Raw genomic sequence first — 27,356 nt, 5'->3', positions numbered from 1 at the left:
ACCATCCGGAATCTTGCCTTCTTGACAAATCTGTTTAGATTGCTCAGGTCTAATATTGGTCTCCAATCTCCCGTCCTTTTGGGGACCAAAAAGAATCTCGAGTAGACGGCGGATCCTACCTGGTCTGCCGGCACCGTCTGGACGGCTCTTTTTTCTAGGAGTTTTGAAACCTCCTGTTCTGCCAAATCCCTTTGACCGGGTGAGATGTCTGGAAGGGATTGTAGAGGTACGGAAACCTTCGAAGGGATTTTGTAACCCTCGGATATAATCGACTGTACCCACATCTCTTGTGATAGGGATTGCCAGGCTACTGGGTACAGTGAAATCCTTCCCCCGACTGCCTCCAAGGGTGGACAGTCGGGCAACACCTCAGGGATGTTGAAAAGGCTTCTCAGGAAGAGACTCCCTGTTGCCTTGGTTCTGAGGACCCCTGCCTCTAGGGCGGCGTATTATTGTTACCCGCTCTCCCTCTGGGGTAAACTGACCACGTGCGTCCGGTGTAGCTCCTTGGGCTTTACGGAACCACATCTTCCCCCCCTTCTGACCCTTGGGATATGGTCTAGAAGGAGTGGAAAACTGGACTCCAACGGCAGAAAGAGTTTTACCGTCCTGCTCACACCTGGTCAAGGTATCCTTCACCTGAGGTCGAACAAAGCCGAACCATCAAAGGGGTATTAGTGAAGGGCCTTAAAGGGGTCCGCAAAATTACAAAGCCGCATCCAGGCTTGGCGTCTAAGAGCAACTCCTGTGCCTGCAGCCCTGCTCGCTCCATCGGCCGCATACGATATGAGCCGCATGGAGGAGTTAGATATGGAATTTAGGATAGCAAGCTGCGAGGCAATCTTTTCCTGAGCCCCAGCAGCAGAAGGATCCTGAACTACTTCACCCAGTTCTTTGAGAACATCTCGTTGAAGCCTGGTGAAGTGACAAAGATAATTCAGCGAACGCATAGCAAAGGTCGCTGAAGAAAACATCCGCTTTCCATACCTGTCCATGGTCCTAGAGTCCTTATTAGGAGGCTGGACAGGTACTGAAGGATCCGCCAGTTCCTTCTTAGTGGCAGCCGCCACCATAGCATCCACCGAGACACCCTTGGAAAGGAACTGTTTGTCCGAAGGGGCCGTAATGAATTTGGATGGTCTTCTGGGGACAGGTTCCACAGAATCTGGAGCCACGCCTTCCGAGCCACTACCTGCATAAGTGGGTCGAAGGCGGAGACACCAGGAGGTGGAGGGTCGGGATCCAAAAGCCTCCAGGTATACCGACTCATCCTCGGAGGGGTCAATGGAGGGCCAATTCCCCCTCTGTTTGAGGAGCTCAAGGATGTCTGAAAAGGAGACATCCTCAGAGGGGGACCGTGGGGAATCCTCCAACTCATCTAAGTCAGTATCAGATGTAGTAGACTCAGGGGAGTCTGTGTGTTTCCTCTTACACGTCCTCTTCCGAGGGGGTTCCCCTGCAGGATCAGGAGAAACCTCGGAAGAGGAGGAAATTCCCAGTGGGGAAACCTGGGGCGATGGATCCCTTGGCCTGAGAGCAAGAGGCTGGCAAGAGGCGTCTGCAGGCACTGATGAGGGAGGAGCTAGAGGGATAGACCGTTGACCAGGCTCAGAGGCCAGGACACTCCTCATCACCTCAAAGGCTCCCCTCCCTGGGAGACCGGAATATCCCCGCTCCGAAGAAACAGGAATTCCCGGCTCCAATGAGAGGGAAGGCGCCGAGCTTACCAAAGCCGAAGCCCCGAGAGGGAGAGCGGGGTCGGACAAGGGTCCGATGCCACTAGCCCCCTCGGAGCCGACAGTGGAAACCCGATGACCGGATCCCTCCAAGGAAGGCCTCAAGGAGGAGATCGGAGCCGAGGACGACGGGCGAAGGATGTATCGGCTCGCATCGAAACAGTCGCTGTCCCGAAGCTCCGGCCCGAACTCTGGTGTGGAGTCGGAGGAGGAAGTTCAAGGGGTAAGGCTATAGCCGAAGTCTGTTGAGACGGGCTATGGAGCATTTGGGCCAGTGCCTGAGACTTCAACAGCCTGCTTACCACCCTCTCTAAGTCGTGGTCAGACAACCTGGAAGATCTCGAAGATCGGCTCCGATGGCTCCGCTCCGACAAAAGAGGAGACCCCGGAGCCGAATGGATACTCAGTATCGAAGGGGACCGAGATCTCCTTCGGGTCGAAGCCATCGGAGCCGAAGTCCCCTGAACTCCAGATGGAGCCGAAGGTTTCTCGGCTCTGATGCTGGATAAAGTGTCGGCTCCAGCCGGAGCCGACAAGGCCACAGTAGAGAAGGTATCGGAGCCAGCCGGCGCAGACCCTACTACTTTAACGGTAGATGCATCGATTCCAGCCAGAGCCGATCTCGGCTCCGACGGAGCCAAAGCCACCGGAGGAGGCTTGGATACTGAAGCCTGAGCCTTCGGTGGTTTAGAAGGTTTCCCAGACCCTGCTTTAGAGGGAGAACCTTCTGGCTTAAGTAAGCCTCGGAGGATAAGCTTATTCCTCCTTTCCTGCAGGACTCTCTGGCTAAAAGCGTGACACAAAGCACAGGAGTCCTGCAGGTGCAAAGGCCCCAGGCAGTACACACAAGAAGTGTGACCGTCTGTCAGAGACATTTTCTGACAGCACTGGTCACACTTCTTAAAGCCTGAGACCTTGCCTTCCCTAGACATATCCTAGGAGGAAGTAACACACACAAACCCCAACAAACACACAAAATTAATCCCCTACACACAACACACAGGAAGGGATTAACCAATAGGGTTTTAGGCCTAACTAAAAACTTTATACTAAAGGTTATAAAAAGGGTTATAAAGTTTGAAAGGAAGGGAATAGGGTAGGCTGTAATATACTACAGACTATACTAAGACTAAAAGGGGAAAATAAATTCCTAACTAAGCTTTTTCTGATTTTACCAGAAAATCACTTACCTCAGCTGGCAAAGGAGACCTCTTTCGCTAAGCGGCAAACGAGATCTGGGGTAGTCCCGCCTTGCATCATGGGATATAGGGTTGCCTCGAGCTGGTAAAAGGAGTTCTCAAGCTAAGAAAGTGCCGAGTCGGAGCCGAGGATCGGCTCCGAACCCATCCAGCAAGAATGAAGGCGAGATTGACAACTTAACATTGGAAATCCTTAAGAGGTATTTGCTTCCCACAAGTAATGCAATTATTAACTTTTACTGACATCGGTATGGAGCAAGAAAAAGTTTCCCCAATGGGGTACTGAGCTTTAATGGAGACTTCGGTTCTGAAACTGAAATTCGAAAATTTCAGGAGTCGGCCGACCGGCACTTGCGAACTGCTTCTGGTTCGGGCACCGCGCGGCAAGAAAGACTAAAGAAAATGGCATCGACTGCCTGTTTTATACCCATGACGACTGACACAGGACCCAAGACTTAGCAGATTTCCCAAATGTAATGACTGCAACAGTGAAACACAAAGAACATCTCTGTAGTACCTGTCTGGTTTCCTAAGAGCAGGGGGAAGTATCAGGAGTTAAACTAGATTCCATAAAGACATCATCCACAACCTCCAGGACTGAGGGTATTGCTAAAGGCCTATGTTGTGGCAAGTCTAGAAAGTCTCTTTTTGAACTGAGGATAGTCTTGGCATTCTCAGTAGAAATGCTATCTTAAAGTATGTAAGGTTTCACCAAAAGAAAAATCCTCTGGAGGAGAAGCAGAGGGAATAGATTCCTCTGCATCTGAATCCTCATAAGCAGATAAAGGCATGTCTTCATAATGATATACCTCAGAGTCGTCAGACTCTTGGAGTGTTAAAGCTGCTGGGGACAGGTCTCTTTCTCTTATCAGGGGAAGGCTGACTTCCCCTAATCAACGTAATAAGGTCTTCTGCCATTTGAAGCATTTGATGTTGTGGCAAGGAAGCAGGTGCATGAGTTTGGGTCGTCGTTTTTTTTGGCGTAGCATGCACTTTTGGCCTTAGAAACTAAGTAGTTTTAGACAGAACTGAAGATGTGAAAAAAGTTGTCGGTTTGTGTCGAATATCGGTAGTGCAAAGAACTTCCTCAGCAGCCAGTGCCTGCTCAGCGGCTCTGGTCCCATCCAAGATGGAGACATCCGCAGGTTCCGAATTAGAGTCTCGCGGCATACCAGACTCGGAGTCTCAGTAGAGGCCTGCAAATCCACTGAAACTGGCATCAGGGGCTGCGAAAGCTCCTCACTGAGTACCGTCGAACTGGAGACTAGCTTAACGGAAGCATTGTCGGCAGTTTTGGTCCTGTGCGGTCTGTCTTTATCCTTACGTTTTATCGGTAGTCGGATGGCTTACCAAAGCCATTTCAGAATACAGAGATCGAGAACGGAAGAATTTAGCGACAATAAGGGCCCAACGAGGAATAGTTCAGGCGTTGAACAAGGCACAAAACCGACAGCGAGGGATGTCGTGGTCTGGGCATACACAGGTGATGCAGTAAGATTGAAAATCTCGGTGTGGCATTTGCTTTCCACAGGCAAGATGATTGTTAACTTTGTCTGACATCGGTTAAAGCAAGAAAAAGGGATCCCCAATGGGGTACTAAACTTTAGAAGACTTCAGGATACTTCAATTCGATAATGAAAACTCAGGTAGTGGCCGACAGGCACGCATGCGAACTGCTTCTGGCTCCTCGGCAAGAAAGACTGATGTAATGGCATCGGCTGCCTGTTTTTATACCCCTGACGACCTGCCGTCAGACTTGGAGCGACAGCAACCGATGCAGAAATACTAAGTCTCTGATATTCGGGCTGACTGAGGGCTACCTGCAGGCAGATAACCCAAGTGTGATGACTGCAACAGTGAAACACGAAGAACATCTAGCTGTACAATATCCAGTTGTAATAAGTCATGAGACCTTAGCTGGGATACAGGAATTTCTCTACACTCCCAATAAAACAAGTACTTTATTTTGGCCATAGTATCGGAGAAGGACAATACTCAAAGGGAATCTGAAGAATAATCTTCCTGCAAGTCAAACTTACCACTAAGAGAAGCAGCTGCTGTTCTAGGCCTTGATCTTCAGTCTGAAAGTCAGATTCTGACAAAAATAAGAAAATCTGCTCCTTTTAAAAGGAGGGGCACAGTCAGTATTTACATAATGACAAGGTGGTTTAGCACAGATATTTAACCAAGCCTATCCAATCCTCCAAATCAAATATGGATTAAAAAAAAAAAAATCAGCTTTTCTTTCCCTTACTTGGAAGCCCCCCCCCACCCCCCACCCCCCTCAGAAAGAGTGGTTTACAGGACAGTCCCAATCCTGGGAAAGCAAATCTTCACTACTCTACCTTACCAGAGGCTAAAAAGTTTGGTTCTACATTACCTGGAAAAGGGTACCCAAACAGCGACAGAGGATGTACCCAACTTCTGGTCTTTAACTGCTTTCCAAGGAGCATACCAGAGGAACCAGGAGCAAATAATATATGGTCTAACAAACACTGAATGGTCACAGTAAAGTCAGCCACCAGCGGCTGAGGCAAAGGATTAACTAAATTAAAAATCAAAGCCTCTTAAGTAACTTTTTTCTTGCGGCTTGGAGAGGGAATGATCAAGTTATAGGATTCATGCTTCATGTACTTACAGCTAAAGGCTACTGAAATGCAGGTGGTGGAGCCTTGGGGAGTTAGCAACAGAAAAGAAATTTATGAGATAAACTTTTTATGTGACTACTAGAAGGCACACTAACCTTGGTCACCAGCAACCAATTTTTACAGAAAATTTTACTTTTTCCTCACAAAAATATATAATTTCTCCTTTTATTCTTATATGAGGCCAGAACCGCTGTGTACCACAAATGGGCTTACAAACATTTTATAATGTAACTGACCAAATCTTCAAAAGCAGTAGTTCATGCCCCTAATTATAAGACTTAACAGAAGAGTCTAGCTTTTCCTCACCAAGCGTAATATCTTAGAGAGAGATCCTTTGCAGAAAGCCAATACCGGCTGCTTTAGTACAACTGGCACCCACAAACTAGGTGAAACACATAAACACCTAGGTTGTGAAGTAAAACTTTTGATGACAATCCTGAAACCCTGAAGACCAAGCCTCTAAGCTTTCAATTTTAACTGAAATGCAACCCTTTTGCTCACAAAACATTTGGCAAGTAAGGAATTCCTCACAAGGAATCTTAGGCATATACAGGAAAACCTGTTCAACTTTTACTATGACAACTGCTACAAATTGTATAAAAAAGCTAGCAAATCAGTAACTTTGACAGAAAAAAGCAGTTCTGTAACAAAAAAAAAAAAAAAAAAAAAAAAAAAAAAAAAAAAATCAGGTTGTGGAAGGCGATCTCCTAATGAGGTACTTATCTGCCCAGCCTTGGAAAATGACACCCAACCGTCGTTAGCAAGAAATTTTTTTGTCATTCTAGCCACTTTTATCCGGGTTCCGATTAGATGACCGAAGACGAATTCGAAATCGAAACTTGAAAAGGCAAAATGACGAAGCGACATATAAGCTAATTCTTTCCCTGGGAAAGAAATTGCTTGGCCGCGTCTGTTACTTTGCCGTTTTCATCACTGTAGTGCAATCTCAGAGTTGGTATATTTAAGTAGGGGGGTGTGGGGCACAGTCCCCCACTTTATGTTTTAAGTGTTTTTTTTGTTTTTGTTTTTTTGTTTGTTTGTTTTTTTTTTTTGGAACAGCGATTTTTTTTCCCTTGGAAATAAAATCGCTGTTCTAAGCGCTCGAGTTTGTAAGTGTTGGATTACATGGGGTCGATAAATCATTGTTCGCTTTTCTAAGCGTTCGATGATTTAATATAGGCCCCTTTTATCCACCTTACTTCATGCAGGGCCAGTAATCAGGATGTGTAGAAGGTGTTTCAAAGCTTTGAAGCTGGCTGGCCCAATGTTGGCAGGATACATCTCGTAGAGCTCAGACTACTGACAAAAGTGATCTAATGATAAATATAGTCTATTTCACCCCATCAAATCTTTCAATAATCTGAATCTATTATATAATCAGTTATTGACATTTCAAAGAAAACCAAAACACTGTACACAAATGTAACACAGAACATATATTTTACATGGCACGTTAGAACTGTGCAAATTATGAGATTAATTCTCCATTTTAGTAATCTTTACCTGTTAAGTCTCCAAGCAATCGTAAAGCACTGATGATAAACAAACCAAACATCTCTTCTAGTATAGTTTCCCACAAACAAAACACAAAGCATTTCTACAATTGCTAACTCATCCATTAAAAAAGGCATCTGCCTCAGTAAATGGCAACAGAATTTGGTTTTATTCTCTGCTGTGGTTTCATGATTACCACACAGCAGCTTTTATTTACTTATTTATTTTTAAAATCAGCTCTGTTTTTTCAGATTGCTGGAAATTTCCCTTTACATCAGAATAAAGCATTGCATTAAGCTGTTTCCACAAATGTTAAATTCTGGCAGAATTTAAAAAGCCAGGTAAAAACAGTGCTATTTTACACACACACATTAAAAGATCATGTTCTTACCTATATTGGGATGGTTCAATAATTTCATTATTCTTACTTCTCGAAATAACTGCATATAAAAAAAAAATTAGTTCAGCTACTGAATTACTGCAGATAATCCCCCACTCAACATTCAAAGTTTCAATGTAGACTGATTATGTATTAACTTGTCAAACAAACTAAGAATCTGCTGCAGGGATAAATAGCTACTACAAGAGTGGAAAATACAGATTTTTCCCAATAAAGACAATGTTTATGCTATTAAGATTTTTATGTTGATGCAACTACAATCTTGCATATAGTATTCCTAAGTAAACTTAACAGTTTAGAACTTTACTACCTTTAAGACAGTATTCAAGAATGACATTTCTGCTACTGAACTAATAAGATGTATTAAGTTTTGTTAAACAAACATAGCCTCACAGAATCAAAGGCCCTTTTACACGGGAGATCTGGAAATCAAATCTCCCCAAATACAAAGGGCTTTGAGAATTACTAACTCAAACTATTAGTCTGTTATACCTATAGCAGAATAGGAAATTATTCCAATAATGCTTACCTAATGGTACTGTGGCCCTTTACCACTATAAAGTACAAATGCAGTAACACTTCATTTCTCTCTAACACTCTTAGTTGTGAAAGTTGAAAGCACTAATTGTTTCTGAAGTGAATTAATAGAAACACCACTAACTTAAGACAGACCTGCCACCCTATGAAATTAGTAAGTAAACAGGCACAAGGGTAGACTCAAACTTCAAAAATGGAACACTGTGCAAGGACATATGACACACTGCCTCCTTGAGTACAGAGATAGAGGAGGGCAATATACTCTTCACAACAAGAGACAAACACTCTCCTGTGCTCTAGGAAAAAACTCCAACATTAAGTATGGAAAAGGATGTAACCAAGTGCAGTTCCCATTTCAGAGCCCCCTCTAAAACATTAACTGAAACAGCGAGTACTTGTACATCTCTTGCTTCTTTGCATTTAATTACAGCTACAACCAAATCTTTACATTTAACTCCATGATCATGGTGTGTGTAGTGACTTCAAAACAGAAGATATGAACAGTCTGCCACGAACGAGTGCATATAACTTCTAATTTTATAAGGGGTATGCAAAAGAATAAGGAAAATCAGGTCTTCTGCTGGCGTTACTCTGCATTGGTTTAACACACCTCTTGTTAAATGGCATCTCCTCCCCAAGGCACAAAACACAGAATGGCACAATTGCAACTTCTTCAAAACCGGAGAGAGAGTGAGTGTACAGTAGTGTAGAAGACATATGTGTGTGGTCACTACTGCAATCATTACTGAGAATCTTACTTCAAGGGTACAGCCTGGTCAGCTAGACTTTCAGGGCAATACCCTTTCCTTCATACGAGCTCATATCATGTTCACCACGGATGCCTCCATGCTCCTGATATGAAGGCTGGCTGAAATAAGGCCAGCCATCTTCATCTCTTTACTACCCTCCAACTGTACAGACTAGCAACGCACGACTGGGGAACCTTGTGCACCCAGGAAGACCCAGGCTGACAACCTGCCTAAGAGAGTACAGTTGTGTACACTTACCATAAATGCAGATGTTCGAGTGTATTCAATGTTGCAGTCATCACATTTGGGTTATCCCTGCCAGGGTAGCCCTCAGTCGGCCCGAATACCAGAGGCTTAGTATTTCTGCTTCGGTTGCTGTCGCTCCAGGACTGATGTCAGGTCATCAGTGGTATGAAATCAGGCAGCCAGCGCCATTACATCAGTTTTTCTTGTACTGTCAGAAGCCCCAATAGGGAGCTAGGTTATGGTGGAAGAACACCACCAGTAGAAAGTGAATACCAAAAATTCCTTGTAAGGAGAAAGAGAGAGAGAGAGAGAGAGAGAAAAAGGACAGTTGTGTACCTACCATAAATGCAGATGTTAGAGTGTATTCACTGTTGCAGTCATTACACTTGGGTTATCCTGCTGGCAGGCGACCAGTAGTCGGCACAAGTTCCAAAGTCTTGGTCCGGCGTCGGCTGCTGTCGCCTCTTCCCTGATGTCAGTGCGCCAGGCGTATGAAAGTAGCAACAAACGCCATTTTCTTCAGTTTTTCTTGCCCCAGATGTCAGGTGCCCCCAGATAGGAAGGCTGGAAAGATAAAAAATATGCCAAAAACCATGCATATGTTACTATAAACATTTCCTTCATCTACAAGCAAATACACCACATAGGTTGTATAGAGTTGAGAAGTACAGAAAAGTCCCAGCAAGGAAAAGGGGGATGGTGGGTAACCTGGACTGCAACAGTGAATACTCTCGAAAATGTATATTTATGGTAGGTACACAACTGTACTATGTTCATCATGTTTCACTGTTGCAGTCATTACACCTGGGTAGAATCCCAAAGCTGAGGTTGGATGGCTGGGTCTAAATTGGATTTGGCGAGGCTAACAAGCCCTGCAGAACTGCAGTGGCAAAACCTGCTCTGGATTTGAAGTAGAGAGGTAAGTGGTAGTGCTTGGTGAAAGTGCGCACTGAGCTCCAGGTTGCAGCTTCTAATATGTCTTTGGTAGGTACTTCTCTGAGGAACGCTGCTGAAGTGGCTGCTGCTCCTCTGGTAGAATGAGGCCTAATGCCCTTAGGCACAGAATTGTCATGTTGTGCATAACAGAAGCGGATGCAGTGTCCTATCCATTTGGAGATTGTCTGCTTTGTAACAGGCTTTCCTTGTGATCCTGCTGCATATGCTACAAACATTTGCTCAGTTTTTCTGAAAGCTTTTGTTTTGTCCAAGTAGAATCATAACTGCCTGTGTATATCCAAAGTGTGCAGAAGTCTTTCCCCTTTATTCTGTGGATTTGGGTAAAAAGTAGGTAAATGAATGGCTTGGTTTAAGGCCACATTGGAGACCACTTTTGGCATGAATGTTGGGTTTGTCCTAAGAGAAAACCTGTCCTGATGAAAAATGAGGAAAGGTTCCACAGCCATCAACGCCTGTAACTCTGAGACTCTTCTTGCTGAAGTTATTGCTAGGAGCAGAGCAGTTTTCCATGACAAGAATTTTAGATCAGCTGTGCTGGCTGGTTCAAATGGAGGTAGTGTTAGTTTTTCTAAAACAAAATTGAGGTCCCAAGTAGATACTGGTGCTCTCCTAGGGGGTCTTATATTTTTTGCCCCTCTGAGGTATTGTCGTAGTAGAGGATGTGAAAAAATAGGAGGATCCTTATTGTAATGTGCTGAAATGGCAGAGGCATGGATTTTAATGGATGAAAAAGATAGACCTTTGTCCAACATCTCAGTTAGGTATTGCAAAATCTGAGGTATATTAGGGACAAGTGGTTTGAGCCCTTGTGCCTGGTTCCAAGCACAGAATCTCTTCCATTTTTCTGCATAAGATTTCCTAGTGCTGGGCCTCCTGGCTTCCAAAATAACATCCATAACAGCTTTAGAGAGAGGTGCAGTCTGAGTGGCTACATTATCTGCCATGCTGCCAGGTTTAAGGTTCTGAGTTGACTTCGCAGAATCTGATTGTTTTGTTGTGTCACAAGATGAGGGATTTGAGGTAGAGGCCAAGGTGGACCTTGGGACAAACTCTTTAGGATTGGGTACCAATGTTGGCGTGGCCAGTCTGGTGCAATCAGGATCATTTCGGTCTCTCTTGTCTGACTTTTAGAAGCACCTTGGTGAGAAGATGCATTGGAGGGAAGGCACAGACTGTCAGGTCTTTCCAGCTGAATGATAGAGCATCCACTTTCCATGCTTGAGAGTGATAAGTCCTTGTGCAAAATTTCTGTATTTGGAAATTGTGATGGGAGGCAAAAAGATCTATGTCTGGGCGTCCCTATTGCCTTATTATCATGTTGAACACTTGTGGATTTAGCTTCCATTCGTGAGGATCCATTAGATTTCTGCTTAGTTCATCTGCCAGTGTATTTTTTGTTACTGGCAGGAGTTGTGCTTGCAGATGTACCTGGAAGGTCAGTGCTGTGTTCCACAAAGTCATGGCTTGTCTGCATAGGGGGTAGGAATGTGTGCCCCCTTGCTTGTTTATGTACCATATAACTGTGGTATTGTCCATCTTTATTAATAGTTGTCCTGGATGTATTAGGTCCTTGAAGGCTGTCAGGGCATTCTGTACAGCTAGCATCTCTTTTTGATTGATGTGAAGATGCATTTGTTCCTTGGGCCACATGCCCTGAATACATTTTCCTGCCATATGTGCTCCCCAGGCATAATCCAATGCAAACGTTGTTATTGTCTGCCTGGCTGTAGATAAGGTGAAAGGCTGTCCCTTGTTGTGGTGACAGGCCTGGGACCACCATCAAAACTCCTGTTGTAGGCAGGGAATCAAGGTTATGACTGTCTCTAGGCTGTGACAATGCTGAGTCCAAACACTTTTTAGATACCACTGCAGTTTCCTCATATGCAGTTTTGCATATAGAATTAGTAGAATGCAGGATGCCATGAAACCCAGGACCTGCAGAATTTTTCTTGCAGGGAGCTGGGACTTTGTTGCTATCATTTGAAAGTAATGAGTCAGTTGCTTTGGTTTGTCTGGCGTGAGATAAGCCATCTGGGCAGTTGTATTTAAGCTTGCACCCAGGAATATTATCTCGAGAGGGCACTAGTTTTGATTTCTTTTCGTTTACTGTGTACCCTAGGCAAATTAGCAATCGTTTTACAAACGCCAGGTGTTTTAGAAGAATGCCTTTGCTCTCTGCTTGAATAAGGCAGTTGCCCAAGTAGGGATACATTTGGATTCCTTTTTGTCTGCAAAATGCAATTACTGGTGCCAGGCATTTTGTGAAGACCATGGGCGCAGTAGATATGCCAAAGGGCAGTGCAGAGAATTGGTAATGCACTGAGCCTGCTATAAATCTGAGGTATCTTCTGCACGATTGTCCGATTGGGACGTGCAGGTATGCCTTCTTGAGGTCCAAAGTTACTAGCCAAGCCTCCTTGCCCAGCATGGGCAGAAGTTGTTGTAGTGTTAACATTTTGAATTTTGGAACATCCAGGAAAGTATTTAGGATTGACAGGTCCAGTATTGGTCTCCGAGCTTTGTCTTTTCTGGGTACTAAGAAAAGTCTCGAGTAAAATCCTTGCCCCTGTTCTTCTTGTGGAACTTTTTGAATAGCTCCCATATTCATAAGTGCCGCAATCTGTTTTTGTGCCTCTGCCCACTGGTTTTGTGGCAGGTTTGGCATACCTTTTGGTTTTGGAAGCGTGTGAAAGTGGAATCTGTACCCCTGAGAAGCAATATTCAATACCCATTGGTCTTGGGTGATCATGTACCAATTTTTTAAGAAAAGTGCTGGCTTGCCCCCTAGGGGTGCTGTCAACTGGTAAGAGCTTGGCATTTGCAGAGGGAAGTCATTGTCACTGCTTCCTATAAGGTTGTGATTTGTCTTCTCCTCCACTGGGGGCTGAAGCACCCCATTGTTTAGGTCTGTAGGAGCCTTGGGGCTGAGATCTGCCTCTTTGTGGCCTGACACTGGAAAGGACCAATTTTTTGAAGGCCAGTTTCTGCTAAATCTAGGTGGTTGAACCTGTAAGAAATCTTTCACCGTTTGCATTGACTTTGCTTTATCCTCCATTTTCTTTAAAACCTCTTCTGCCTTAACACCAAACAAAGTATCATGCTGTAATGGAGCATCCAATAATTTTACTTTAACATGGTCAGGTAAACTTTGTTCTTTCAACCAAGCATGTCTTCGAATAACAGAGCCTGTAACTGCGGCTCTACAAGAAGCCTCTAATGAATCAAAACCGCATTGCAGAGTATGCTTTCCCACTTGTTCAACTGCATGGAATAAATCTGCATTTCTTTACTGTCAGGACTTTCTATATTTGTAACCATTTTCTGCTTTAACAATGACATGAGGTACTGCTGACATTTAAGCATGTGAAACTGACAGTTTAAAGCTCTTACAGCTAAAGTAGCAAAAGTGTAAACTTTTTTCCCTCATCTGTCCAGAGCTCTGGAATCCCTATCTGAGGGGACAGGATTTTTGGCAGTGGAAGCCTTAACCCCTTTAGGACCGTGAGAAATTGTTTCTGGGTCTGCAGCAGGGTTTTTGTAAAGAAATTTATGAGAGTCATGGACCCTGTAGTACCTGTGGCTTTACTGGTGCAGGGGGTAAAGAGTCAGGAGACAGACTGGATTCAGAAAAAACATCATCTACAATATAAAGCACAGGGGGGATAGCCAAGGACCTGTGCTGAGGCAATAAAAGGAAATCTCTGAGCATTTTCTTGGATTCTGAGTAATCCTGGCTCTCCCAATGGAAATGCTCCCTCATGGTGTGCAGGGTTTCCCCAAAAGAATAATCCTCAGGCGGTGAGGCTGAAGGAATGGACTCTTCAGCATCAGAGCCCTCATAGGGAGGGAGAGAATAGCCCTCATCAGAAGAATAAGAGGAAATGAAAACCTGATCAGAGGAATCATAATCTGTGTTTTGCCTAGGCCTTTTGTCAGGAGGGGGATGGGAACCCCTGATTGAAGTAACAAGGTCTTCAGCCATTTTAAGCATCTGTTTCTTTGGCATGGATGACTGTTCTGGAGAATGCTGCACTTGTTTCCTTGTCTTTAATGGTGTTTTTGACTTTGCCTTTGCTGCTGTAGAAGCCTGAATTGTAAGCTGTGAAGGTCTGAAAACACCCTCAGAAGCCGGTGCCTGCTCAACGGCTCCGGACCCATCTGAGGGTATAGTTTCCGTAGGCCCAATACCTTGAGTTTCCACAGGCCTCGGTGTCTCCACGTGGCTGTCTGTTACGGCCTGTGGCTCTGAGGTAGCGGGTGTTAGGGGCTGCGAAAGCACCTCACTGAGAACTGGCGACTGGCCTAGAAGAGGCTTCGTCGTCAGTTTTGTACCTCGGATGCCTGTCTTTTTCTTTGTCTCTGCATTTTTTTTATACATTCCAGTCGTCGGTTGTTCCGACGGCATTATATAATTAAATCTTCATCCAAAATAATGCAAGGCAAAATCAAACCGATGTTTAATAGTGCGTTTATTGAATCTAGCACAAAACCGACAACTAGTAATGTCGTGGGCAGGGCCTAGGCAAGGAATACATTAAGAGTGAAAGTCCTTATGAGGTATTTGCTTCCCACAAGAAATACAATTATTAACTTTTACTGACATCGGTCTGGAGCAAGAAAAAGTTTCCCCAATGGGGTACTTAGATTTATTGAAGCCTTCGGTTCTGAAATTCAATTTTGAAAATCTCAGGAGTCAGCCGACCGGCACTTGCGAACTGCTTTTGCTTCGGGCACCGCGCGGCAAGAAAGACTGAAGAAAATGGCGTCGGTTGCTACTTTTATACCAATGGCGCACTGACGTCAGGGAAGAGGCGACAGCAACTGACGCCGGACCAAGACTTTGGAACTCGGGCCGACTGTGGGTCGCCTGCCAGCAGGATAACCCAAGTGTAATGACTGCAACAGTGAAACACGATGAACATCAAGGGGGATGGAGGGAGGGAAAAGTACAGTTGTGTACACTTACCATAAATGTAGATGTTCGAGTGTATTCACTGTTGCAGTCATTACATTTGGATAATCTGCTGGCAGGTTGCCCTCAGTCGGCCTGAATTCCAAAGTCTTGGGTCCTGCGTCGGTTGCTGTTTTCTCTTCCATGACGTCAGGGGTATAAAACATGCAGCCGATGCCACTTTCTTTAGTTTTTCTTGCCCCGATGTCAGGTGCCCCAAAAAGGTAGCAGTATTATATATATATATATATATATATATATATATATATATATATATATAAATGTATATGTGCATATATATATATATATATATATATATATATATATATATATATATATATATATATAAATGTATATGTGCATATATATATATATATATATATATATATATATATATATATATATATGTATATGTGCATATATATATATATATATATATAAATGTATATATGCATATATATATATATAAATGTATACATGCATATATATATATATATATATATAAATGTATACATGCATATATATATATATATATATAATGTATACATGCATATATATATATATATATATATGCACACACACACACACACACAAATACATATATAAATGCATCAAAATAAACTTTACCTTCATCTACAAGCAAATACGCCACATAGGTTGTAGAAGATAGAGAAGGAAAGATAAACTTTAGAATGACAGGGGGATGGCACGAGGGTAACCTGGACTGAAACAGTGAATACACTCGAGCATCTACATTTATGGTAAGTGTACACAACTGTACTATGTTCTTCATGTTTCACTACTGCAGTCATTACATTTGGGTAGAATCCCCAAGCTATGGTTGGGAGGCTGGAGCTAAACAGCATTAGGTGCGGCTATAAGGCCCTGCAGCACTGCAGTGGCAAAGCCTGCCCTGGATTTACAGTAGTGAGATGAATGGTAATGCTTTGTAAAGGTGTGAACAGAACTCCAAGTAGCAGCCTCTTGAATGTCTTTGGTTGGGACTCCTCTGAGAAAGGCTGCTGAAGCAGCTGCAGCTCTGGTGGAATGAGACCTAATGCCCTTGGACACAGGTTTACCATGGTGTAAGTAGCAGAAACGGCTGCAGTGGCTTATCCACTTTCAAATTGTCTGCTTTGAAATACCCTTCCTTCTGATCTTGCAGCATATGACGCTAGTAATTGCTCAGTTTTTCTTAGGGCTTTAGTCCTGCTCAAGTAGAAACTTAGCTGCCTGTGTACATCCAAGGAATGCAGAATTCTCTCCCCTTTGTTCTGCGGATTTGGATAAAAAGTTGGCAGATGAATTGTTTGGTTGAGAGCCACACTAGAAACCTCCTTAGGCATAAAAGTCGGATTTGTCCTCAGAGACACCCTTGTCTGGGTAAAATATGATAAAAGGCTCTACAGCCATGAGGACCTGTTGCTCTGAAATTCTTCTTGCTGAAGTAATTGCTAGTAGCAGAGCTGCCTTCCATGATAAGAACTTTACATCAGCGGTAGCAACTGGTTCAAATGGAGGCAGGGTGAGCTTTTCCAACACATAATTGAGGTCCCATGCAGGTAGTGGTGATCTTCTAGGTGGCCTTAAATTTTTGGCTCCTCTAAGATACTGCTTTAGTAAAGGATGAGAAAAGATTGGTGGCTCTGTATTGTAATGAGCCGAAATGGCAGAGGCATGGAATTTGATTGATGAGAAAGATAGGCCTTTGTCAAGCATCTCAGTTAAGTATTGTAATATCTGAGGAATATATGGTTCTGCTGTATCAGTTCCTTGTGCTTGATTCCAAGCACAGAATCTCTTCCATTTGTCAGCATAAGATTTTCTAGTACTAGGTCTTCTGGCTTCGAAAATGACATCCATCACAGCTTTACGGAGAGGTGTCGTTTGTATGATTACATGATTAGCCATGCTGCCTGGTTCATTGTCTGTAGTCAATTGTGCAGGATCTGATTGTTTTGTTAGGACAGTAGCTGTGGTCTTTGAGGCAAGGTCCAAGCTGGGTATTGAGACAAGTTCCTTAGGATTCTGTACCAGTATTGGCGGGGCCAGTCCAGGGCAACTAATATCATCTTTGGCTTCTCTTGTCTGACTTTTAGGAGGACCTTGGGTAGAACAGGCAGAGGAGGAAAGGCGTAAAGTGATAGGTTTTTCCAACTGAAGGATAGGGCGTCCACTTCCCATGCTTGTTTGTGATAAGTCCTTGTGCAGAATCTTTTCAATTGATAATTTTGAGGAGAAGCAAATAGATCCATGTCTGGGCTCCCCCATTTCTCTGTTATCATGCTGAAGACTTGTGGATTTAGTTTCCACTCATGAGGATCCATACAGTTTCTGCTTAAATCATCTGTTTTGTTTTCCTGGCAGGAATTGAGCTTGAAGATGTATTTGGTAGGTCAAAGCTGTATCCCACAGTGCCATGGCTAATCTGCAAAGGGGGTATAAGTGCGTGCCCCCTTGCTTGTTTATATACCACATGACTGTGGTGTTGTCCGTCTTTATCAATAGTTGTCCTGGATGAAGTAAGTCCTTGAAGACTGTTAGGGCATTTTGAACAGCTAGCATCTCTTTCGGATTGATACGTAGATGCATTTGTTTTGGAGCCCATATGCCCTGAATGCATCTTCCTGCCGTGTGGGCCCCCCAGGCATAATCTGATGCGTCTGTTGTTAAGGTTTGGCTGGCAGGTGGTAGAGTGAAGGGCCATCCCATGTTTTGGTGACAGGCCTTTGCCCACCATAGAAACTCCTGTTGCAGGCAGGGAATGAGAGGAATCATTGTTTCCAGACTGTGTGAATGTTGACTCCATAAACTTTTTAGGTACCATTGAAGTTTCCTCATATGCAGTCTTGCATATGGAATTAGCAGGATGCAAGACGCCATGAAGCCCAGAGCCTGCAGAATTTGTTTTGCAGAAGACTGGGTTTTTGTTGGCATCAGTTTGAAGTAAGTAGTCAGTTGCCTTTGTTTGTCTGGCGTTTGGTAAGCCATCTGGGCAGTTGTATTCAAGCTTGCTCCCAGGAATGTTATCTTTTGAGAGGGCACCAGTTGCAATTTCTTTTCGTTTATTGTGTACCCTAGGCATGTTAGAAGCCTTTTCACAAACGCCAGGTGTCGAAGAAGAGTGTCCTTGCTCGCTGATTGAATAAGATAGTTGTCCAATTAAGGATATATTTGCATACTTCCTTGTCTGCAAAATGCAATTACTGGTGCCAGGCACTTTGTAAAGACCCTGGGCGCAGTAGATAAGCCAAAGGGCAGCGCAGAGAACTGGTAATGCATTAAGCCAGCCTTGAATCTGAGGTATCTTCTGCACGACTGTCTTATTGGGACATGCAGGTATGCCTCTTTTAGGTCTAAAGTCACCAGCCAAGCTTTTTTGCCCAGCATGGGCAGAAGCTGCTGCAAAGTCAGCATCCTGAATTTTGGAATGTCTAGGTATGTGTTCAAAATCGATAAATCCAGTATTGGCCGCCAGGCCTTGTCCTTTCTGGGTACCAAGAACAGTCTGGAGTAAAGACCTTGTCCTTTTTCCTGTTCTGGTACTGTCTGAATGGCCCCTATATATCCATGAGGGACGTAACCTGTTTCTGTGCCTCTGCCCATTGATTTTTTGGCAGATCTGGCCAACCATTTGCCATTGGCAGAGTGTGGAAATGGAATCTGTATTCCTGTGATACAATGTTTAGTACCCACTTGTCCTGGGTTATTAACTGCCAATTTTGAGCAAAAAGTGTTAATTTCCCCCCTAAGGGTGCTGCCGAAAGATAAGTGCTTGGTGTAGGCAGAGGGAAGTCATTGGGATTGCTTTCTGTAGGTTTGCGCTTTATCTCCTCCGGTTTTGGAGGTGGATGCGCCCCATTGGTTTGACCTGTATGAGTCTTGCGCCTGGTATCTGGAACCCATAGGGCATCTGGATTTGCCCCTTTGAGCTTTGTCTGACACAGGAAAGGACCAATTTTTTTGTAGGCCAGTGTCTACTGAATCTTGGTAGCTGCACTTGTAAGAAGTCTTTAACAGTTTGCATAGACTTAGCTTTGTCTTCCATTTTCTTTAAAACCTCTTCTGCCTTAATTCCAAACAGAGAATCATGCTGTAAAGGTGTATCTAGTAATTTAGCTTTAACATGATCAGGCAAATTTTGTTCCTTTAACCAGGCATGCCTCCTAATCACAGATCCAGTAACTGCAGCCCTGCAGGAGGCCTGTAAAGAATCAAAACTACATTGCAAAGTATGCTTTCCAACTTATTCAGCTGCATGCAAGAATTACTGCAATTCTTTATTTTCTGCACATTCCGAAATCATCATTTTCTGTTTCAGCAATCCCATAACATGTTGCTGGTACTTAAGCATATGAAATTGACAGTTTAAGGCACTGATTGCCAAGGTTGCAAATTTATAAACCTTTTTTCCCCATATGTCCAGTGCCCTTGAATCTCTGTAGAGGGGGTAGGATTTTTTTGCTGTTGAGGCCTTAACTCTCTTTGGACCATGTGAAATAGTTTCAGGATCAGCAGCAGGGTTTCTAAATAAAAATTTATGTGAGTCAGGGACCCTGTAATATCTGTCAGGCTTACTGGAAGCCGGAGGTAAGGAGTCAGGGGTCAAGCTTGACTCCGAAAACACATCATCCACAATCTCTAAAACAGGGGGAATGACTAAAGGCTTGTGCTGAGGGAGAAGGAAATCCCTGAGCCTCTTTTTTGATTCTGAGAAGTCTCGACTCTCCCAGTGAAAATCCCTCAAAGTATGTAAGGTTTCTCCAAATGAATAATCCTCAGGAGGAGATGCAGATGGAATAGACTCCTCCGCATCAGAATCCTCATAGGGAGGTAAAGATAATGCCTAATCAGAAGAAATAGAAACCTGATTTGAAGATTCATAATCTGTGTCTTGCCTAGGTCTCTTATCTGGAGGGGGATGGGAACCCCTGATCAAGGTAATAAGGTCTTCAGCAATTTTGATCATCTGTTTTTTAGGCACGTGGCTCAGGCGTCGTTTTTTTTTTTTTGTTTTAGAAGTTGCATTTGTCTCATTTTACAGCTGTCGTGGCTTCAGACCCATCCGAGGGAGATACATCCGTTGGTCCAATACCTTGAGTTTCTTGCGGCATGCCAGACTCCACATGGGTGTCGGTAGAGGCCTGCGACTCGAAGGTAGCTGGTATCAGGGGCTGCAAAAGCGCCTGAGTACCGGCGAACCGGCGACTGGCTTAGGAGAAGCTTTGTCGTCGGTTTTGGATCTCAACTGCCTTTCTCTGTCCTTTTCTTTCCATTTTTTATGTACTCCGGTAGTTGTATTGCTATCAGACGACATTTCTGGGTAGTTAAATCCGTTTCCAAAATACTTTGATGCAAAAATATACCGATGCTTAATAGTGAGTTGGTTAAATCTAGCACAAAACCGACAGCCAGGCACGTTGTGATCAGGGCCTAGGCAAGGAATACAGCATAAATGGAAATCCTTATGAGGTATTTTCTTCCCACATGTAATACAATTATTAACTTTTTCTGACAGATAAAAAGCAAGAAAAAAGTTTCCCCAACGGGGTACTTAGCTTTATTGAAGACTTTGGTTCTGAAACTCAAACGCAAATATTTCGGTAGTCGGCCGACCAGCACTTGCAAAATGCTTCTGCTTCGGGCACCGCGCGGCAAGAAAGACTAAAGAAATTGGCGTTAGCTGCATCTTTTATACCCCTGATGACCTGACGTCATGGAAGAGGAGACAGCAACCGATGCAGGACCCAAGACTTTGGAATTCAGGCCGACTGAGGGAAACCTGCCAGCAGATTACCCAAATGTAATGACTGCAACAGTGAAGCACGAAGAACATCAGGAGAGAGATGGAGTGTTTGCCCACCTCAGCGCAGATTTCAAGGGGATGGAGAGGTGGGTAACCAGCTGCAGCAGTGATCACACTTGAACATGTACATGTTCACTATACAGCAGCTCTATGCTCATTGTCTGGTTCACTGCTGTTGTCATTACTTCAGGAAAGACAACCAGAGTTGGCAAGTATTTGCACGCAGGGTGTTGGAGATAAAAGGTAGTAAGTCCTTCAGAACAGCACAGGCAAAGATTGACTTAGGCCCTTAAAATGGCATCTAGTCTGAAATGTTTGGAAAGTATGTGTACAGGGCAAAATGGCTGCCTTCAGGATATCTTGTGCACTTATCCCATTTAAGACTGTGATGGTGGTTGTGGATCTGGTAGGGCGAGACCTGACTTGTTCTGCACAACTTTTCCCTACTGTTCAAGGCAAAAACTATGTGCAATTCATTTGAAGAAAAGAAGTTATGTACTGACCATAACGTTCCATCTGTGTTGTTGATCTTTATTCACTTATTGCTGACTACTGTTGGTTATGTACCCAGAACAGAGTCAGCCTTATAACAAGCTTGCACCGGCCAAAAAACTCTCTAGCTAAGCTCATCCGTACTGCCCCTCTCTCTGTTACCTCAGATCGAGTTTGGCCATAACAAAGAAAGCGGAGACTTTTTCTGAGCAAGTTCCCTAATATGGGATTTGGACCAAATCCGAACCTCCAGGAGCCTTTTGGAGGGGAAAGGAGGGTGGGACATAATGAATGAAGATCAACAACACAGATGGAACGTTATCGTAAGAACATAACTAATTTATCTGATGTTGTTAATCTTCATTCATTCTTCATTCATTCCTTAGTGATGGTACAAGAGTCCCTAACTACTTTACGTCTTGGGAGGCCCCATGGAAGGATGTTTGAGTACCACTGAACCAAAAGATACTCTGCCCCTGTAGGCCAAATCCAATTTGTAATGAGTGATAAAGGTATGAGGGGCAGCCCATATTGCAGCTGCACAGATATCATCCATGGAAGCTCTTGAATGAAAGGCATCAGAAGTTGCCATCGATCTGGTTGAATGTGCTTTGACCTTACCCGGTAGAGGAATTTTGTTATGTTAGTAGGTAAAGCATATGCAATTTCTCAACCATTTAGACAAGGTTACTTTAGAAACAGAATTTCCCAAATTTGGTCCCGAGTAGGATACGAATAACTAGTCAGATTTCCGTAGTGATTTAGTTCTGTCTAGGTAGAATCGTAATCGTCTATGTACATCCAGTAAATAAAGGCAGTATTTCTCCTTTATTTGAGAAATTTGGAAAGATGACTGGCAGGTCAATTGTTTGAATAATAGCCAATTCTGAAATAACTTTGGGCAGAAAGGAAGGAGTAGTTCGGAGTGACACTCTGTCCTTATGAAAAAACATGTAAGGGCATTTAATGCACAAGACGAAGTTCAGATATTCGTATTGCTGAGGTGATGGCTATCAAGAATAGGGACTTCCAGGATAAAAATTTTATATCACAAGTGGCAGCAGGTTCGAAAGGAGATTGAGTCAAGGATTTCAGAAAGTACAGCTGTGTACACTTACCATAAATGTAGATGTTAGAGTGTATTCACTGTTGCAGTCATTACATTTGGGTTATCTGCTGGCAGGTTGCCCTCAGTCGGCCTGAATAGCAAAGTCTTGGGTCCTGCGTCGGTTGCCGTCTCATCTTCCATTACGTCAGGTCGTCAGGGGAATAAAACATGCAGCCAACGCCATTTTAATCAGTTTTTCTTGCCCCAGATGTCAGGTGACCCCAAATGGGGAGCAAAAATATATATAAATAAACTGTAAATATATAAATGCACCTTAGAAACATAAAATTTACCTTCAACTAAAAGCAAATACACCACAAAGGCTTTTGAGTATAGTGATGTAAAGAAAAGGTATAGAATGGGGGATGGCGGTTGGGTAACCTGGACTGCAATAGTGAATACACTCGAACATCTACATTTATGGTAAGTGTACACAACTGTACTATGTTCTTCCTGTTTCACTGTTGCAGTCATTATATTTGGGTAGAATCCCAAAGCTATGGATGGGAGGATGGAGCTAAACAGCATTAGGAGATGCTATAAGGCCCTGCAGGACTGCAGTGGCAAAGCCTGCCCTGGATCTAGAGAAGAGAGGTAAATGATAATGCTTTGTGAAGGTATGAACAGAGCTCCAAGCAGCAGCTTCTAGAATGTCTGGTTGGGACCCCTCTGAGAAAAGCTGTTGAAGTAGGGGGCAGCCTGGTGGAATGGGATCTAATCCTCTTGGGCACAAGTTTACCATGGTGCAAACAGCAGAAATACAGTGGCTTATCCATTTAGAAATAAGTCTGCTTTGATACAGCTTTCTCCTCTGATCCTGCAGCAAATGCTACCAGTAGTTGTTCAGACTTTCTTAGAGATTTTGTCCTGTTTAAGTAAAATCTTAGTTGTCTGTGTACATCCAGTGAATGCAGAATCCGCTCCCTCTTGTTCTGCGGATTTGGGAAAAATGTTGGCAGGTGAATGGTCTGTTTAAGAGCCACACTGGATACCACCTTAGGCATAAAAGAAGGATTGGTCCTGAGGGCCACCCTGTCCGGGTAAAATATAACGAAAGGCTCTACTGCCATGAGAGCCTGTAGATCTGAAACCCTTCTTGCTGAAGTGACTGCCAAACGAAAAGCTGTCTTCCAAGATAGAAATTTTATATCCGCAGTAGCTGCTGGTTCAAAAGGCGGCAGGGTGAGTTTTTCCAGCACAAAATTGAGGTCCCATGCATGAGCTGGTGTTCTCCTGGGAGGCCTTAAAATTTTGGCCTCTCTGAGATACTGTTTAAGCAGTGGATGAGAAAAGAGGGGAGGCTCTGTGTTGTAATGAGCCGAGATGGCAGAGGCATGGATTTTTACTGAAGAAAAAGACAGGCCCTTATCAAGCATCTCAGTTAAGTATTGTAAAATCTGAGGAATATTGGGCTTTGCTGTGTCTATTCCTTGTGCTTGATTCCAAGCACAGAATCTCTTCCATTTGTCAGCATATGATTTTCTAGTAGTAGGCATTCTGGCTTCCAAAATGACATCCACCACAGGTTTACTGAGAGATGTGGTTTGAATAATTAGTTGATTAGCCATGCTGCAAGATTCAGAGTTTGGAGCTGAGTGTGCAGAATTTGATAGTTCTACTGGGACAGCAGATGAGGTGTTTGAGGCAAGTACCATGGAGGAAGGTGTGACATATTCCTTAGAAGTGGGCATCAGTACTGGCAAGGCCAGTCCGGAGCATTTAGGATCATTTTTGGTTTTTCCTGTCTGACTTTTGGTAATACCTTGGAGAGTAGAGGCAAAGGGGGAAAGGCATAGACTGGTAGGTTTTTCCAGCTGAAGGATAGAGCAGCCACTTTCCATGCTTTTTTGTGATGAGTTCTTGTGCAGAATTTGTCCAACTTATAGTTTTTGGGAGAGGCAAATAGATCTATGTCTGGGCTCCCCCATTTCTGTGTTAATATGCTGAAGATTTGTGGATCCAGTTTCCATTCATGTGGGTCCTTAACATTTCTGCTTAGGTCGTCTGCCAGAGTATTTTGCTTTCCTGGCAAGAACTGAGCTTGAAGATGTATTTGGTAAGCCAAGGCTGTGTTCCACAAGGCCATGGCTAGTCTGCAAAGGGGGTAGGAATGTGTACCCCCCTGCTTGTTTATGTACCACATAACTGTGGTGTTGTCCGTCTTTATCAGTAGCTGTCCTGGATGAAGTAAGTCCTTGAAGGCTGTCAGAGCATTATGAACAGCTAGCATTTCTTTCTGGTTGATATGCAGATGCATTTGGTTTGGGCTCCATTTGCCCTGAATGCATCTCCCTGCCAGGTGGGCCCACCAAGCATAGTCTGATGCCTCTGTAGTTAGGGTTTGGGTGGCAGGGGATAGAGTGAATGAAAGTCCCTTGTTCTGGTGACATGTCTCTGCCCACCAGAGAAACTCCTGTTGTAGGCAGGGAATGGCAGGAATATGTCTCCAGGCTGTGACAATGCTGACTCCATAAACTTTTTAGGGACCATTGAAGTTTCCTCATATGCAGTCTCGCATATGGAATTAGTAGAATGCAGGATGCCATGAACCCCAAAGCCTGCAGAATTTGTCTTGCAGATAACTGGGTTTTTGTTGCCATTTGTTTGAAGTATGCTGTCAATTGCATTTGGTTGTCTGGCGTGAGGTAAGCCATCTGGGTAGTTGTAGTCAAGCTTGCACCCAGGAATGTAATTATTTGAGAGGGTACCAGTTGGGATTTCTTTTCGTTTATGGTGTACCTAGGCAAGCTAGAAGCCTTTTTACAAACGCCAGATGTTGAAGAGTGCCCTTGTCCTCTGCTTGAATGAGACAATCGTCCAGATAAGGATAAATTTGAATGTTACTTTGCCTGCAGAATGCAATTACTGGTGCCAGGCACTTTGTAAAGACCCTGGGCGTAGTAGATAAGCCAAAGGGCAGTGCAGAGAATTGGTAATGCAAAAAACCTGCTTTGAAGCGGAGGTATCTTCTGCATGATTCCCTTATTGGGATATGCAGGTATGCCTCTTAAGTCTAGAGTTACTAACCAAGCATTCTTGCCTAGCATAGGCAGTAGCTGTTGTAAAGTCAGCACTTTGAATTTTGGAATGTCCAGGAACGTGCTCAAGATCGATAAGTCAAATATTGGACGCCATGAATCATCTTTTCTAGGTACCAGGAAAAGTCTTGAATAAAAACCTTGTCCTTTTCTGGTACCGGTTGAATAGCCCCCATATCAATGAGGGACATAAATTGTTTCAGGGCCTCTGCCCACTGGTTTTATGGCAGATCCGGCCATCCGTTTGGAATTGGCAAAGTATGGAAATGAAATCTGTACCCCTGGGATACTATGTTTAATACCCACCTGTCCTGGGTAATTAACTGCCAATTTTGAGCATGAAGTGCTAGTTTTCCCCCCAAGGGGGCTGCCAAAAGATAAGTGCTTGGAGATGGTAGAGGAAAGTCATCTAGACTGGGAGGGTGGCTTAATGGTTAAGGTGTTTGCCTTACAAACACAAGGTGCAGGGTTTTAAGTCTCACAAGGGATAACTGGCTAGGCTTACAATGGCTCGCAAGGGCAGTTAGCTTAGTACTAATTTATATGGGTGGGACGTTGGCATAATGGTTAAGGTGTTTACCTTACATACACAAGGTACAGGGTTTGATTCTTACATGGGGTAATTGACTAGGCTTAAAATGGCTCACAAGGGCAGTTAGCCTAGTATAAACTAATAAACCAATTACTGTAGGGTTGTGCTTTGTTTCCTCCAGATTTGGAGGTGGGGCACCCCATTGCTTTGACCTGTAAAAGCCCTATGATTGCTATCTGGAGCCTTTTGAGTGCCTGGGTTTGCCCTGAGTGGCTCTGTTGGACAGCAGAAAGGACCAATTTTTAGTAGGCCAGTGCCTACTGAACCTGGGTGGCTGCACCTGCAAGAAATCTTTTACAGTTTGCATAGATTTAGCTTTGTCTTCCAATCTCTTTAAAACCTCTTCTGCCTTACTACCAAACAGAGTATCATGCTGCAAAGGGGCATCCAACAATTTAGCTTTAACATGATCCGGCAGATTTTGCTTCTTGAGCCAGGCATGCCTTCTAATCACAGATCCAGTAACTGCTGCCCTAAAAGCGGCCTCCAAGGAATCAAAACCACATTGCAAGGTATGCTTTCCAACCTGTTCTGCTGAATGCAATAAATCCTGTAGCTCTATTTTCCACACAATCAGAAATCAACATCATTTTCTGTTTCAGTAAGCCCATAACATGCTGTTGATATTTAAGCATATGAAACTGGCAGTTTAAATCCCTGATTGCCAAGGTTGCAGACGTATAATCCTTCTTACCCCATCTAACCAGCGCCCTGGAATCTCTATCAGAAGGGGTAGGATTTTTGGCTGTAGAAGCCTTAACACCCTTGGGGACCCTGAGAAATAGTCTCAGGATCAGCAGCAGGATTTTTGAAAATAAATTTGTGGGAGTCAGGAACCCTGTAATATCTGTCTGGCTTACTAGGAGCTGGAGGCAGAGAATCAGGAGCCATGCTTGATTCCAAGAACACATCATCAACAATGTCTAATACAGAAGGTACTGCCAAAGGCCTATGCTGAGGAAGAAGGAAATCCCTAAGCCTCTTTTTTGATTCAGAGAAATCCTGACACCCCCATGAAAATGTTCCCTTAAAGTATGCAAAGTCACTCCAAAAGAGTAATCCCTCAGGAGAAAATGCAGATGGGATGGATTCCTCTGCATCAGAATCCTCATAGGGTGGAATAGAAAATTCTTGATCAGAAGAGGAATCGGAAGAAATGGGAACCTGATCTGAAGATTCACAATCAGTGCCTTGCCTAGGCCTCTTAGCGGGGGGGGGGGGGGGTGTTGGGAACCCCTGATCAAGGTAATTAAATCCTCAGCCATTTTGATCAACTGTTTTTTTAGGCATAGGGGCCTGAGCACGTGGCTCATGCGTCAGTTTTTTTACACATAGAAGTTTTTGACCTTGTTTTTGTTGCTGGCGTCGGTTTAATGTAAAAATGTTGAGACCTGAAAACACCC

At 43.8% G+C, this 27,356-nt stretch overlaps 1 protein-coding gene across 7 annotated transcripts in view; it reads right to left on the bottom strand.

Moving 5' to 3' along the window:
* MARK2 (microtubule affinity regulating kinase 2) overlaps positions 1-27,356 on the bottom strand; it is a 2,737,523-nt gene that overhangs the window by 1,834,716 nt on the left and 875,451 nt on the right. For all 7 annotated transcript variants that reach the window (XM_044075616.1, XM_044075618.1, XM_044075619.1 and 4 more), the window contains exon 4: positions 7,469-7,517. In XM_044075616.1, coding sequence (XP_043931551.1) covers positions 7,469-7,517 — 49 coding nt within the window. The remainder of the gene's footprint in view (positions 1-7,468; positions 7,518-27,356) is intronic.

Source organism: Protopterus annectens, chromosome 6.part1 (assembly GCF_019279795.1).
Source record: "Protopterus annectens isolate FY-2018-M chromosome 6.part1, PAN1.0, whole genome shotgun sequence".
Taxonomy (NCBI): domain Eukaryota; kingdom Metazoa; phylum Chordata; order Ceratodontiformes; family Protopteridae; genus Protopterus; species Protopterus annectens.
Note: the sequence above shows the minus strand (reverse complement) of the source record. Positions and strands in the feature narration are given on the sequence as shown.